This window comes from Grammomys surdaster, unplaced genomic scaffold (assembly GCF_004785775.1).
Source record: "Grammomys surdaster isolate TR1022 unplaced genomic scaffold, NIH_TR_1.0 126398, whole genome shotgun sequence".
Taxonomy (NCBI): Eukaryota; Metazoa; Chordata; class Mammalia; order Rodentia; family Muridae; genus Grammomys; species Grammomys surdaster.
The window spans coordinates 4261995-4278282 of NW_021621192.1; the positions used below are offsets into that span (position 1 = coordinate 4261995).

Sequence of the window (16288 nt, forward strand, 5' to 3'; positions counted from 1 at the left end):
CCTCCTTCTCCTCCTCCTCCTTCTTCTCCTCCTCCTCCTTCTTCTTCCTTTTTTTTATTGGATATTTTATCTACTTACAATAGAGATGTCATCTCCTTCCCCCATTTCCCCTCCTTAGAATCCCCATCCCATCCCCCCTCCTCCATTTTGCTTTTATACCATTTTAATTACATGCAAGTATTAAGGTCAGTTCTAGGTTAAGGAACTAGCAATATACTAGATGCAACTAGTCAAAGAACAAGCAAGGCAATAAACAAAATTCCATGAACACTCCTGTGATCACTGTGGTTTTTTTTTTTTTTTTAATTTTTTTATTGGATGTTTTATTTACATTTCCTATGTTGTCCCCTTACCCCTTCCCCCACCCACCCAGGAACCCCCAATCCCCTCACCCCTCCTCCTTCTTCTCTGTGGATGTAACCTCTATCTACCCCCACCCTCCCACCTCCCCACCCTCAAAATTCCCACCCCCTGGGGCGTCCAGCCTTCATGAGGTCAGGGATCTCTTCTTCCACCTATGCCCAGCAGGACCCTCCACTCTTACATATTCAGCTAAAGCCCTGGATCCCTCCCTAAGTGCTCCCAGGCTGGTTTGTTTTTTGTTTTGGTTTTTCGAGACAGAGTTTCTCTATGTAGCCCTGACTGTCCTGGAACTCAGGCTGGCCTTGAACTCAGAAATCCACCTGCCTCTGCCTCCCAAGTGCTGGGATCAAAGGTATGCACCACCACAGCCCGGCTGTGATCACTGTTTCTAAGGGCTTATCAGGATGATCAAAATATCTGAGCTTACTTCCCTGTCCTAGTCCAAAGTCATTTTCATGTCTGAAGCCTACTTCCTTGTTCTAGCCTACGATTTAGATTCCTGCCTGAAATTACTTCTTTGTTCTAGCCTAATGTCAGATTCCTGCCTGAAGCCCACTTCCTTGTCCTTGGCCCATGTCAGATTCCTGCCAAACAACCCCAAAAGCTCTCTGCCTTTCCCCCTTTTTTATTTCATTAACAAGATTGAGCCTGTCTTACGTCTATCTGACAAGAATGCCTTACTTACTCATCATGGAATATGCATTATCAAAAACAATGCACTCATGTCTTAGGTTGGTAAGGCTCTGTGAGGAACATGCCAGCAAACGGCAAGCAAGGAGTTAAATAGTTGTGAGCCAGTACGGTGTTTGCACTAACCCATAGCTTATTGATGGATTAAAGAGTGAGCCTCTGTTTGGCCCTGAATATAAAAAGATGACAGATCTGAAGCTACTGGTTTAGAAGAGAGCTGCCACCTGTGAAAAGAAAGCAAATCGATTATTTTTTCCTTTACTTTTATTTATTTATTTGTTTATTTATTTATTTATTTGGTTTTTCAAGTTTACTTTTATTTTTAAGACAGGGTCTTGCTGTTTTGCCCATGGTGACCTCAAACTGGTCATGCTCCTATGTTAGCCATCCAAGTGCTGGGATTATAGGCACACAAAACTGTGCAAGTGGGTTGCAAATTAACCTCTTTTTTTTTTTCTACATTTGCCAAAAAAAAAAAAAAAAAAAGCTAGGTGTCTTAGCATTTAGTAATCCCTATACTTGGTTGGCAGGCCTGTGAGCTGATCTTGGCTAGTTTTTGTGGCTACACATGGGGCAGTAGAGACACCAAGAGAGGAAGAGGGTAAAGGGAAAGGAAGCATCGAGTCTACATCATGAGCATAGAACACATGATCTGGCCCTTCCTAGTGCCTCAGCAAGCAAAGAGCAAAAGTGTGGCAGAAACAGTTCCTGGAATGTATTCTGTAGTGAGGGGAATTTTTCAGAATCAGTCATGGTTTTCTCTGTGATGTTCTTTTTTGATTATATTTTTTATTATTTCAAACAATTTTTTTCTCATTAAACTTGTTTTAATGGGTCTCAAAATTCCGTGATAGATTTTTAGTCAAGTTGTTTCCATTAAAAAGTACTGACTTTGAAAACTAATAACTTAAAACTGCCACACACACACACACACACACACACACACACACAAATTGTCTACCAAACAGGCTTTCCTTCCAAAGGTTTTACGATGCATTGTTATCATTAACCAGTCTTTTACTATTAAACTTAAAAGGCCAATTGAGACAAAAAGTTCTGAGACTGTTCTTCCACCACTGATCTAGAGAGAATTTGTTCCAGACATGAGATTGATAATGAAATCCCATTTCTTAGAACAAGTCTGTTTTGACTGTTTTTACCACCTCACCTTGTGAATACTAAGTCAGATTACTTATTCTAGGTCTCTTACAAAAGTGGCGTTTTTCTCTAGTGCCTAGTTGTATATTTCTTTTTTTTAAATTTTATTTTATTTTTTAAAATGTTAATCAAAGGCTTTATAAGTTTGGTAATGCTCAATAACAAGATGCCCATACAATCAGAAGTGTAACCCAATACCCAACCTAGATATACCAACTATCTTTGACTGGCGGAGACATGCGAACATCTGCCTCCTTGGTTTTCTCTGTGACATTGTTTTTTAATTATATTTTTTACTATTTCAAGCAATTTTAAAATTAAAATATATTTTGATCTTATTTTCTCCTCCATCAAATCCTTCCAGATCCTCTTCCCTTCCCTACTTACCCAATTTTAAGTTCTTTTTTTAGAACAAACAAACAAACAAACAAACAAAACCCAATATAACAACAATCCCACCAAAAGTAAGAAAAGAAAATCACACTAAAAGTGGACAAATACCACCACCACCAAAAAACTCCCACAAACCCCACCAAATTGTAACCAAATAAAAGCATGCACACACACACACACACACACACACATGAATGCAAGCACACACACAGCTCTATAGTCTATCATATGTTGTCAACTATTCCTGAACATGAGGTCTCTCCTGGTGTGGTTGATGTACCCAGTGTCACGCCATCGGAAAAAACTTTTTTTCCCTCTCCCAGCAGGTTTTAAGTGACAATTCAGTTGTTAACCTTTACCCTAATGGCTAGGTTTTCATCTATCTGTCCATCCATCTGTCCATCCATTTATTCATCCATCTGTCCACCTATCCATCCATCCATTTATTCATCCCTTTTTAAAAATAAAATACAACAAAATAAAATAGTAAGGCAGAACAAAAACTATCACATTAAAGTTGAACAAAAGAAAACAACAGAAGAAAAAGTGCCCAAGAGAAGGTACAAGAATCAGAGACCTACACAGAGGACCGGGTGCAGACCTTCGTGAGTCCTTTAGTCTCTGTGGGTTCATATGAGCTTTGCTATGTTGATTTAGAGGGCCTCGTTTTCTTGGTGTCCTCTATCTCCTTTGGCTCTCAGACTCCTTCTGCCTCCTTTCCCATGGGGGTTTCCTGAGCTCTGAGGGGAGGGATTTGATGGAGACATCTCATTTAGAGCTGTGTTTTCCAAGGTTTGTCTCTATGTGTTATGTCTGGCTATGGGTCTCTGTATTTGTTCCCATCTGCTGCAGGAGGAATCTTCTCTGATGATGGCTGAGCAAGGCACTGATCTATGAGTGTAGCAGAATACTATCAGGAGGAATTTTATTACTACCCTCTCTTCCTTTTAACCAGTATCATTTGTTTTTTCCTTTAGGTCACTGAGTTATCTAGTCTCGGGTTCTTGGTTACCCAAGCAGAGTTGAGTATGAGCTTCATCTTGTGGTGTGGGTCTTATGTCAAATCAGACATTGGTTGGTTACTCCCATAAGCTTTGGTCACCATTTCCCTAGCATATCTTGCAGGTAGGTCATAATTGTAGATCAAAGGGTTTATGGATGGCATAGTATTTATATTTCTCTTTTGAGAGTGTGCAGAATATGATCCTGTATCAAAGATTCTGGAACATAAGGGTGTAGGTTCTATGTAGGCATTGGCTCAACATTTCCATTTTCAGTGAGTGGTGTAGGTATTATCTTCAACAATCGGGCCTTTCTGGTTTTTGTTTTGTTTCTTTGGAAGAGCAACTTACTGTCTTGGTGGTATCCTGAGTTGTTTGGGGATTTACATGGGGCCCCTTTGGCCAATAACTCAATTAGAGGTAACTGAATCCCAATACTGGGAGCTGCACTTGGTAATAAGAGATGGGCAGCTGGGATTCTGTCTCTCCTGTTATTGGCGATTTCGTTTAGATCACCTTCATATATGTATATAGTTTAGAAGTTCTGGTCCTCCATCCCTTCTGCTCTTATACTCTTTCTGCCTCTTTTTTCTTGAGGTTCCCTGGGCTCTTAGGAGACATCCCATTTAGAGCTTTGTGTTCCAAGGTCTTTTTTCTCTGCATGATGTTTGTGTGAGTCTCTGTATTTGTTCCCAAATTCTATAGGAGAAACTCTCTTTGATGATGGCTGAATAAGATATTGATCTGTGAGTATATTGGAATGTCACTGGGAATTGTTTTATTACTACGTCTTTTTCTTTTTTTGACCAGTAGTATTTAGCTTTAACCCTAGATCTCTGGGCTATTCAGTCTCTGGTTTTTAGTCACCCAAGCAGTGCTGGGTATTGGTTCTGTCTCATGGAGTGGGCCTTAAGTCAAGTCAGACATGGGTTGGTTACTCCCATAAGCTTTATGACACCATTGCCCTAGCATATCTTGCAGGGAGGACTGCATTGTAGATGAAAGGCTCTGTGTTAGTAGTGTTTCCATTGCTGTGAAGAGGCACCATGACCAAGGCAATTCTTATTAAAGGAAAACATTTAATTGGGGCTGGCTTACAGGTTCAGAGGTTCAGTCCATTGTCATCATGGCAGGAAGCATGGCAGTGTCCAGGCAGACATGATGCTGGAGAAGGAGCCAAGAGTTCTACATCTTGATCCCAAGGCAGTCAGGAGAAGGCTGAATTTCACAGACAGGGCAGAGCTTCAAGCCTACCCCGACAATGATGCACTTTCACCTACAAGGCCACACCTCTTAATAGTGCCACTTCCCATGAGCCAAGCATATTCGCACCACCACAGGTTCTGTAGCCAGGTTGGTGTTTGCTTTTTTTTGGGGGGGTGGGTAACCTATAGAGTACCTTACTATACCAAAGACACTAGAATGTAGGGGTGAAGGTTCCATGTAGATACCAGCTCAGTTTCTCCATGTTCAGTGTGGGTATTGTCTTAAACAATGAGACCTCGTCAGTTTTTAGAGAGCAACCTATTATCTTGGTAATAGTCTGGGTTGTTTGGGGATTTCCATGGGATACCTTTGGCCAACAATTCAATTGAATGTAACCCAGTTCTATTAATGGAAACTTTGTTTAGTGACGAGAGATGTCCACTTGGGACTGCCTCCTCCATTATTAGGAGACTTCATTAGGCTAATCTTTATATATTTTAGGAGGCTTCCACTGCATTAGGTTTTCCATATCTACCCTTCAATGCCTCTCAACGTTAGCTGTCTTTCCCTGTGTTCTCTTCCTCAACTCCATCTCCCCTTCTCCTCCCCACCTGATCCTTTTGTTTCCTCCCTGTCGCAGAATATTTGATCATAATGGGAACCCTGTGACTGTGTTATTTGCAGGAAAAAAATGTTTCTAGTTGTGGTGTGGCTCAGCCCTAGTACACACCTTTAATCCAAGGGCTTTCTGTTTATTGTACACAGAATCAAATCAAGTCAACCACAGGTCAAGAGACAGAGCGAGCAACCAGTTGACAGAGAGTGAACATAGGGAAAAAAAACATAGATAGTAAGAGGAAGTCAGGACAGATAGACAGACAGGAAATATGAGGGAGGGACATTAGTTTGAGGGGTTTTGAGACAATATGGAGAAGGACAACTGCCCCCTTTTTTGGGGTAGTCGTGGCATTGTCTGTGGAGGTACATCAACTGGCTTATTTCTCTGCCTCATTGAGCTAACAGGTTTTCACCTTAGTATCTGGCTCCTGAGTCTTCATTGGTAAAATCAAACAATAAAGATTTTGTTAAAAACATCTCCTCCAACCACCAGCCCACCTATAAAATCTATTCTATTTCCCCCTCTGAGGGGGATTGATGTATCCTCTCTACTCTCGTTCTGTATACCTAACTTCCACAGTTCTATGGACTGTAGCTAGGTTATCATTTATTTAATAACTAATATATACATATAAATGAATACAAACCCTATATATCTTTCTGTGTCTGGGTTACCTCACTCAGGATGATTTTTTTTCTAGTTCCATCCATTTGCCTACAAATTTCATGATGTCATTTTTACTGGCTGATTAATATTCCATTATGAAATTCATATTCTTTACAGCTGATGCATCACTTCCTGGAGTGCCTGCTAAGTCAGCCTCACATTGGCCCAACTTATTTTGTGCATCAGTTTGCATAATGACCTCATTCATGTTGGTCTCCAACCTCAACCCCAGTCCCCCATCACTAATTCTCCAAGAATAGTGTGTGTCTTGTCTACATGGAATATTGAATCCAGTTCACGGGCATTGAAAAAACATTTGTCTAGTATTTGTCTAGTATTTAATATCTGAATTAGATCTAAAAATGCCAAGTTCACTTTCTGAGGAGCCCATGTAGAAGACAAAATAAAGTGTAGTGTAATGTCTATAAACTGGGTTTTCAGATCCTCCAGCTAATAGTCCTTTTGGGAAATTACAAACATCTCATGTAGACACCAAGTGGGAAGTCCCCCTTAATGATTGGCTGCTGCGTATCTTCACTATAGGGCTGGCAGAACTTGGAAAGCTGCAGCTTCCCCTAGGTGCTGAAGATGAGGATGGCCCTGATTGTGGATTCACTGGGCAGGGCAGTTGTGGGCTGGGGTTGGGGGTGGAACTGGCACACAAGCCTTACCCCTGGGAGCTTGCTCCAGTGCTTCCCCATCTGCCCCTTGATTTTTAGGTTGAAACAATAGTGAATCTGTCTCCCTTGGCTGCAGAGAGACACTGTAGCGTTGAAATTGAGCCAAGGACATTGATGTCCTGTGTCCCTCTGTACAGGACAAAATTGTGTAGCATCTTTCCTCCTTTCTTTCCTCCTTTCTTTCTTTCTTTCTTTCTTTCTTTCTTTCTTTCTTTCTTTCTTTCTTTCTTTCTTTAATTTTGTAATTATATTTATGTACAGAAACCTTAGTGTACATTTAACCCAGTTTAGTGGCGAGTTCTTTAGCCTTTGCCTTTTCCAGTTTGGCAATGTGGAGCCACAGACTTAGGATCCAGGACGTTGCCTCCCCAGGCGGCAGATCTTATCATATCTGTCATTATAATTGGTCCTAATAGTTTCCACCAGCTTAGTCAGAGCACCCTTGTCTTCTGAGTTAACCTATGTGAAGGAAACAGTGGTACATGTCTTTCTGTGGACCAGGCATCCCAGCCTGGCCTTTCCCCTGATGATAAGGCACCCCCATCTTTTGACACAGGGCAGGCAGGAAATCCACCAGCATAATGGGGTCTACATCATGGGCAATTACCACCAGCTGAGCCTTCTTGTTCTCCACCAAGGTGGTGACTGTATTGACTCCTGCTCGGAGGACAGTTGGTCTCTTAGTTGGGATGTCCCTGTTGCCAGCGGCTTTCTTCTCAGCACGGGCCAGTACCCTTTGCTTCTTCTCTTGCTTTGTCTCTGGCCTGTACTTGTGGGCAAGCTTAAGCAGCTGAGTAGCTGTTTTCCTGTCCAGGGCCTGGGTGAACTGGTTAATGGCAGGAGGTGCTTTGAGTTGCTTATAGAGGATGGCTCTTTGCCGCTGCAGCCTGATGTAGCAGGACCATTTCACGAAGTGTGTTAGATCTCTTTTGGACTGGATGTCCTGCCCAATGCCAAAGTTCTTGGTCCTTTTCTCGAACAATGGATTGACCACCTTTTTGGTTTCCTGTTTCTTGACAGCGTGGGCCGGGGCCACCTTCTTTCCCTTGGCCTTCTTTCCTTTGGGTATCTTGCTTGGCTGGAGGAAAGAGCTGTTTGTTTGTTTTTAATTCATTGTCTGTTACTTTATTGTACATCGATCTCAAGATGGAAGCCACCATGTAGATGGCAGCCATCTTGGCTGCTGACTTCACCAAGATGGAAGCAACGATGTAGCCTACTTTTCCAGGTCATGTTTGTTCTCTGTTTATTAGCCCCTAGAAGACTAGAACTTAAATGCAGTTTGCATGGGCACAATTTTAAGGAGGAACCCAAAACTAACTAGAAGCCTCAAAACATCCTCAGCTATCTTTTTTTTTTCTAAATGCCAGATAAATTGATGGTTTTAATTTTAATTAAAATGTATAATAAAAGATAAATATAAAATAATCATTTTTCTCCTTCTACATGCTAGAAAATTTAATTAATTACTTTTTAGTTTATTTGAGTTAGGCTTTCTCTGTGTAGGCTTCCCCCTTATTGCCCATTTACTTTCGTTCCTAATACCATGTTATACAGTAACATTAGCAAATAATGTTCTTCCATGATTGCATAGGCAAAGATAATAGCATGAATGCATAAAGATGGATAGAGGACATGAAAATCAACTTACTGAATTTTCTTTAAATAATATTGAGGATGCCTAAGGAAAGCAGGAAATGATCTCATAGGAGCAAGCTTCAGGTGTAGGTGCTTTGGATGGCCATATCACGTCTCATGGTTTCATCCTAGAAAGCCCTGTTGTGAAATTCCGTGCTGCATGCGAATAGGCTTGCGAGGGGATACTGTTCTTCTGATACTGGGATAATGATTTGCTCTCAAACCATTGGTAGTACCTTGTGCTTTTCCAGTGTTACCCCATGGTATGATCTGCATGAGCAGCCTTTGAGCCTGGTGTTTCCAGTGTTAGGAAACAAGAGTTCTGTACATTCTCACTGTGATCTTTAGCTTCCTGGATATTATGATAGGATTAGCACCTCATTTTTAAAAATGTCTGTTTCTTTACTTTGCATATCCGTGTGAGTGTGCTGGCCACTGTGCACACCTTGCAGGAATTGGGTTTCTTCTGCCACCATGTAGATTCTGGGGATTGAACTCAGTTCATCAGGCTTGGTGACAAGCACCTTTACCCTGAGAGCCATCTCGGTGGCCTGGATAATGTCTTTTGGCATTTTAGTGACCACAGGCTGATGTCGTGGTGTTGTGGGTTGCCCTCAACCTCAGTATCGTGGATTGTCATAATGTGTAGCTCTCACGGCCTTCTTCTACATCCACACCAGTCCCGTCGTCTTCTCTGAGTTCCGATCTTTAACCTGAGCCTTGCTTGCCTCTGTGCAAAAGCAGAGCTTTGGGCATCTGGAGGGAGCAGCCGGGAGCACAGACCACTTTTGTAATCTCATTTTACTGCAGCTCCAGGCAGCTGTGGTCGGAACAGAGCCTGAGATGCTGACACTACACACTTTACCCATTGCTGCAGGTCCCCAGAGCCTCCCACAGCCTTAGGAACCACCACATGTGTCCGCCAGTCAGAGTGGCCCTCAGAGGCATTGGCCTGAGACTTAGTAGCTTAATTAAAATTTTTATTTTATTGTTTTGGGCTTTTGTGGTGCTAAGCATTGAGTGAGGCCCTTGTGCATCTCGGGGCAAGCACTGTGCCCCTGAGCTGCGTTCACTGTTGCATTCAACCTCTGAGAAGTCCAGCTTTCTTCTTGTATCTGATGTTGCTTCTCTTCAGATTCTGATTTTTTACTTTAATTTTAAAAAAAATGTAATTTTTCTTGCAGCTTGTTCTTGAATGTAGACATGATGAGCTTGGTGACAGGCGCTGTGCTCTGTGGGCTTGCAGGACAGTTGGTCGAGTGTGTGTGCATGTGTGTGTGTGAGGGGCGAGGAGGAGCATGGCTATTCTGTGTCTAGCTGAGTCCTTTGGTGAGCACGTAGCCCCTGATATAGGCTTCCTTAGTACTCGTTGGTTCTTATCCCTGAAACAGGCTGGAGTTGGAGATTTCACCTTTCCCAGGTAGGTTTAGGTTTTGGAAAAGTAGTTTCTTATCTGATTAATACTAATGGACATTATTTCCTTTAAAAAAAATGGTTCCTTTCTCCAGTCCATGGCTAGAAGCTGAAGGAGGTTTTTCTCTGATAATTTACTGTAGAAAACCCGCACACAGCTCCTACAGGTAGTATTTCTTAAACTACAGAGACCTCTCTATGGAGTGTCCATTAATCTTATTCTGTTACAGTCACCGTGAAATGTACAGGCTGTGGTTGGTTTGAAGCAGCATCATCCTGGTTGATTTTATACAAATTTAAACTGAAGCAGGGATTTGTTTGCCTAATATTCAGAGAAGCATTGTAGCAGTGGTTTCCGTTGTCTTTCTCTTTAGTACTTGGACCATGAGACGGTATCAGAGACGTTCATCGACAGCAGTGGACAGTATGTTTCCTCACAGGCTACAGGCGTTAGTCGGAATGCGTACTGTGGCTATGAACACCAGACCCTGTCTAGTCAGGAACGCTTAGAGGAAGATGCCTTGCTTGCTGCCTCCAAGTGGAAGGTACCTGATGTGGACCTGGTCCCGTTTGTGAAGAGCACCGACCCTTCTTCCAGCTACTTTGTCATCTTGAATTCTGCAGCCTTCTTCAGGGTGGGGAGCCAGCTGGAGGTGCTGGTTCATGTGCAGGATTTTCGAGGGAAGCCCAAGAAGTATGGAGGAGACTATCTGCAGGCCAGAATACATTCGCCTACGCTGCAGGCGGGGGCCATGGGCCGAGTGGTAGACTATCAGAATGGGTTTTACAAGGTGTTTTTTACTTTGCTCTGGCCAGGCAGAGTTATAGTGTCTGTATCTCTGGTTCACCCCAGTGAAGGGATCAGAGTTCTTCAGCGCCTGCAGGAAGAGAAACCAGACAGGGTCTATTTCAAGAGTCTCTTCAGATCGGGAAGGATTTCTGAAACAATGAAGTGCAATGTGTGTCTTCCTGGAAGTCTTCCGCTGTGCAACTTTACGGATCTTTACACTGGAGAGCCCTGGTTCTGCTTCAAACCAAAGAAACTCCCCTGCAGCAGCAGAATCAACCACTTCAAGGGTGGATACACGAAGGGTCTTCTCACTGCTGCCGAAAGTGCTTTCTTTCAGAGGTATGCCTGCCTGCTTCTAGGGGGTAGGGATCCTTCCCACTGTCTTTGCCACATTTAGGAACCTCTTGTAAGTGTTCATTTCTTGTCTGTCTGAACCTAGCCCTGTTCAGAAGTGGCGTTGAGTTAAAAAACAACAAACAAACAAAAAAACAAAACAAAAACAAAAAAAAACCCCAAACAGGTTTGCACATTTGTTTAGTATTTTAAAAGTAAAATTTAGTGCTTGTTCAATTTAATTAAAGACCTTTTACCCTTTGTTTTGTTCTTATTCAGCTATGTTTTATGTTAGAGATACTACCTATTGTTTCTAGCAGGTGCCAGCCCCCTTACAGACTGATGTCTGACCATATTCTCTGGGTTATGATTTCATTCTGATACTTAGGATTGTGTGATTTTTTGTGAATTTGAAACCTCTCTCAGTCTATTTCTTCCCCTATAAACTTGAGATGAAAATAATAGCACATACTTTATATATGAGTTGAGGAGAGTAAATAAAACGATGCATTAAACGTTTCTGAAAGCATATACTCTAACACAAATGTCTCTTAATAAGTGATAGCTATCAGTACTGCTAGCATGTAAAGATGTTTCTCATTTCTTTTATTTTTTAAAAAGTTATTGTACCTCTTTCCACAAGTTAGCTTGTGGCCCTGTCTGTCCTTATGCCACAATGTGTCATTATGCCAGTGAACTTATGTCATGCATTTATTCATCAGGCCAGCAGAGGGAGCCCATTTAATGCATTTACTGGAAAGTTCTCTAGAAGACCAGTATTTTGTATCGCTGAATAAAAACTGAAAATGAAACTAAGGGGAAAAAAACCCACTCACACATAGATCTAAATGTTTATTTATATTTACTTATTTATTTTTAAGGCCTAGTCTCACTACATAAACCTAGATTGGCAAGAAAACCCATCTTGCCAACATAACCTAGTAAATGATGAAAATTACAGGCGTGTAGCCATGCCAAGCTCCAAGGGTTTTAGTTTTGTTTCTTTTAATTTTTAAGTTAAATTTATTTAAAAAATTTATATATGTGTACTGTATTTACATATTTTAAATCTTGCATCTAGACCCAAAGCTTTCTATTTTTTAATGAGTAAGAGTAGATTGTTTCATTTCTATGGACTTACATATGAAGATTACCCAGTTGCCCCTTTCTGGAGTTGTGTCATCAGTCTGACTGATGAACTGCCCATGAAGAAGAAGGAGGAAGAGAAAGAGGAGGAGAGGGAAGGAAGAAGAGGAGGAGAAGGAGAAAGGAAGAAGGAGGAAAAAGAGGAGAAAGGAGGAGGAGGAAGAGAAGAAAGCAGGAAGGGAAGGGGAGAAGTGTTATAATTTAACCAGGTTTCATGTGGAAGATAGTGGGATAAAAGGGGTAAAGAGTTGAATAGTGAAACATTCAAAGATATACCTAACACCAAATCCCACTATTAGAGACAAAAGTGATTAAAAAAAAAAACAAACCTGTTACTACAGAAAGAAAAAGTAATGCCCACCCTTATATGCAATCCTGGGAGCGGCTGGCTAATAGCACATCGTAGGTTAGAGTTAAAAAACTCTTTACCTGAGATGATGTTTGTTAGGGAAAGTGTTTGGGGTACCTTACATTTGATGGAAACCCAATGATTGATTTTCATTTTGTTACCCTTCACACTGCTAACGTTCTAGACCATTGTAGGAGGCTATCTCAGAAGAAAAAAATAGCAAATCTTAAATGTCTGTGTGCATACTGTTTTGAGCTCCCTCAAATGCCTTGAGTTTGCATTCACTTTTGTCTTTTGTCCTGGGCTTATAACTTTACTTAGGTTTAAAAAAATTTCCAAGCTTGGCTGTTGTTTTGTTTGTTTGAGATAGGATCTCATTGTTATCCAGGCTGTCCTGGAATTCAGTATGTAGCCCAGGTTGTCCTGGAATTTACTATGTAGCCCAAGCTCTCCTGGAATTCACTATATACCCCAGTCTGGCTTCAAATTTGTGGGGATCCTCTTCATTTTTCTTTTCTTTTTTTCTGTTTTCCCCTTCCCTTCTCCCTCTTGCTCTGGCCCCTGCTAGCTCCAACCCAAAGGTATTTATTTATTTGTTTGTTTGTTTATTTACTTACTTATACACTGTAGCTGTCTTCATATGAGAGCATCAGATCTCATTACGGATAGTGGTGAGCCTCCATGTGGTTGCTGGAATTTGAACTCATGACCTCTGGAAGAGCAGTCAGTGCACTTAACCACTGAGCCATCTCACCATCCCTTCCTTAGTTTTCTAAGTGATGACATTACAGACAGTGACCTCACCTGGCTAGTTTTGGCATTTGGATCTTCAAATCATAGGTCGACAATTAAGGTGATAGAATCTTTTTCTTTGCCCTTAGGAGAGTGAAAATGGTGGTCTTGGGAAGAACTCTCCCTTAAAGATTCTATTATATGGGCAGGAATTTTAAAATGACATTCTTACTGAGAAGTTCTCTTTTTATTTTAACACCATTTATGCTTTTTTTCCCCTAGGCATGGTGGGTCATATTTGTAACCCAAACTCAGGAGGCCAGGGAAAGAGGTTGGGAGTTCAAGAGTAGCCTGGGCTCAAACAGGATAGCACACAACAGAGAAAGGGCAGGGTGGATAGCTTAGTCTGTAAACTGATTGCTGGCACACATGAGGATCCAGGTTAGGTCTCTAGAATGCATCAGTATCTGAGTGTGGTGGTGAGCATGTGCTATCCCAGCTTGGGAGTGGTGACAACAAGCTCTGGGGCTCTCAAGCCAGCCATTCTAGTCTACTTGGTGAGCCCCAAGATGGTGAGAAATCCTATCAGAAGCTGTTCTCTGGCCTTCCTGCCATACACGTATACATGTATACCTGCACTCAGACATGCACACATAAACCAAGCAAGCCAACCAATCACAGAGTAAGCAACAATACCTTCTCCAACTGCTTTAAGTCTTTGGGAATACTTTGATGTTGCCACCACCTACCCACCTTCTTTTAGATTCTCAGTTGCTAGTGTCTTCCATATTTGTTTTTCCTTAGAGCATGGACTTTATCCAGCATGTAATCTTATTACAATTATCACAGTTGGGACATTTGTCATTGATACAGCACTATTGATCAGTGACCCTAGTGCGTGTTTACATTTCCCTAGCAATTTTGTTAATTTAATCTGTGATCACATTCTATACTGTCTTAGTTAGGATTTTATTCCTGTGAAGAGACTCCATGGCCACAGCAGCTCTTATAAGGAAAATATTTAATTGGGGCTGGCTTACAGTTTCAGAGGTTTAGTCGGTTATCATCATGGCAGGAAGCATGGCATTGTGTAGGCAGACATGATACTGGAGAAGGAGCTGAGAGTTCTACATCTTGAGCCACAGGCTCAGGAGACTGTGTACTGTACTGGGTAGCTTGAGCCTATGAGACCTCACTTACTAGCAATTTACAACAAGGCCACACCTACTCCAGAAAAGCCACACCTTCTAATAGTACCACTTTCTGTGGGCCAAGCATTCAAACTTATAAGTCTATGAGAGAAGGTGGTAGGCATTCTGATTCAAACGACCACAATTCTTTGTTACCTTTTAAATCTAGGAAGGTTCTTTATCTCTTTGGCTTTTTAAAAAGATTATATATATATATATGTGTGTGTGTGTGTGTGTGTGTGTACTGTAGCTGTCTTCAGACACACCAGAAGAGGGCATCAGATCCCATTAAAGATGGTTGTGAGCCACCATGTGGTTGCTGGGAATTGACCTCAGGACCTCGGGAAGAGCAGTCGGTGCTCTTAACTGCTGAGCCATCTCTCCAGCCCTCTTTAGCTTTTTGTGATATGGACAATTTCAATATTGATTTCAAGTAAAATGTCTTTTACATTAGGTTTGCTTTGTTATTGTATGGCTAAATTGAGGTTAAATATTTCTGAAGGAAAATTATGGAGAAAACTATTCTTCAGGCATCTTTATATGAAAGGTACCTATTTTTGTGTAATAAACTCTGTGCTTATAAGAGTGGCTTATATGTGCCCTCTTGAAGGTCATCCAATGTCGCTAGGTAAGATATGAAATTCTGTTATCCTCCAGTGTGGCCAGCCCTGAATAGATCCTTCACCTTGGTTTTCTGTCTCCTGTAGAATGTCAGTTCCAGTGAAGGAGGAGATCTGGGAGTTTTGCTACATAAGCCAGAGCTAGAATGGTGTCCAGAATAAAAAAGAAGCCTATTAATTGTCTATAGAATGAACACATTTTTGTGCAATGGACAAAGCAGTAAAAATATCCTGATGGTTCATTCCTGTATCAGGAGGCTGAGCACTCTCCATTTTTAAAAATTTTATTCTATTTTTATTTTTTTTGCAGTCTCTGTTTTAAAAACTTTTGATAAGCCTAAGAGTCCTGACAGTGAACTGGAACGGTGTTACTGGAGTCCCATTCTTTACTGCTGGCTCTCATTCTCCCTTGGTTTTTCATGCAGCTCCTTAAAAGAATTTACTGAGCCCGACTCTGGTCCATGGTCTAAAGATATAAAGATGATACAGAAAAACCCCACCCATACCCTTGAGGAACATACATTACAGTAAGGAGAACAGTCACCAACCAGTCTATAATTGAAGAAAGTACTGTTTGAGTACTGTTTCGGGGCAGGCATCTCCAGGGGACTTCTCTCAGTTCTGGGCGTGTCTAAGAAGTATAATAGTTCAGTGTGGACTTGTGGCCTCAAAAACATGTGGTAACAAAGTAGACATTCTCTGATCCCAAAAGGAGTTATTCAACCTGAAGTTAGTCATTTTGTGGGCTATATGTGTGCGCATACATGTGTGTGCATGCGTGTGTGTGTGTGTGTGTACACAGCAGTTAAAGCACACTTAGTAAATCCATCTCCAGTTTATATAACCTTCTCTCAAGAGCTCTAGTTTATTAACTATTAGTCATGTTGGTTAATTTTTTTGCTTCACCACAATGCTCAGTGAAAGCATGTGTAGTTTTTCGCTTACAGGTAAAGACACACAACTGCAGACAGATGTCCCTGAATCTCAATCTAAGCTTGTGCTTTTTTTTTTTAATTCTTTCTAAAGTGGTGTGAATATCAAGATGCCAATCAACTCCAGTGGACCTGACTGGGTGACTGTGATTTCCCGGAGAATAAAAGGTAAAAACACCCGAGCTTGATGATGTTTTTCTCTTCTTTAAAAAAGTACTTCTTTTACATGTCTGTCTGTGTGCTGCATGCATGCAGTTCCCTCAGGAGGCAGGTAAGCGTGTCAGATCTCCTGGAGCTGGAGTGTCAGCCCTGTGGCTGCTGGGAACCCTGTGTAGGTCCTCCACAGGAGCAGCAAGGGCTCTTAATTGC

At 41.6% G+C, this 16288-nt stretch overlaps 1 protein-coding gene and 1 pseudogene across 2 annotated transcripts in view; one reads left to right on the top strand and one right to left on the bottom strand.

Moving 5' to 3' along the window:
- Positions 1–16288, top strand: part of Nxpe3 (neurexophilin and PC-esterase domain family member 3) — a 48645-nt gene that overhangs the window by 20276 nt on the left and 12081 nt on the right. For both annotated transcript variants that reach the window (XM_028760258.1, XM_028760259.1), the window contains exons 3-4: positions 10202–10956; positions 16014–16087. In XM_028760258.1, the coding sequence (XP_028616091.1) occupies positions 10202–10956; positions 16014–16087 (829 nt within the window). The remainder of the gene's footprint in view (positions 1–10201; positions 10957–16013; positions 16088–16288) is intronic.
- LOC114614657 lies at positions 6179–6797 on the bottom strand (annotated as a pseudogene).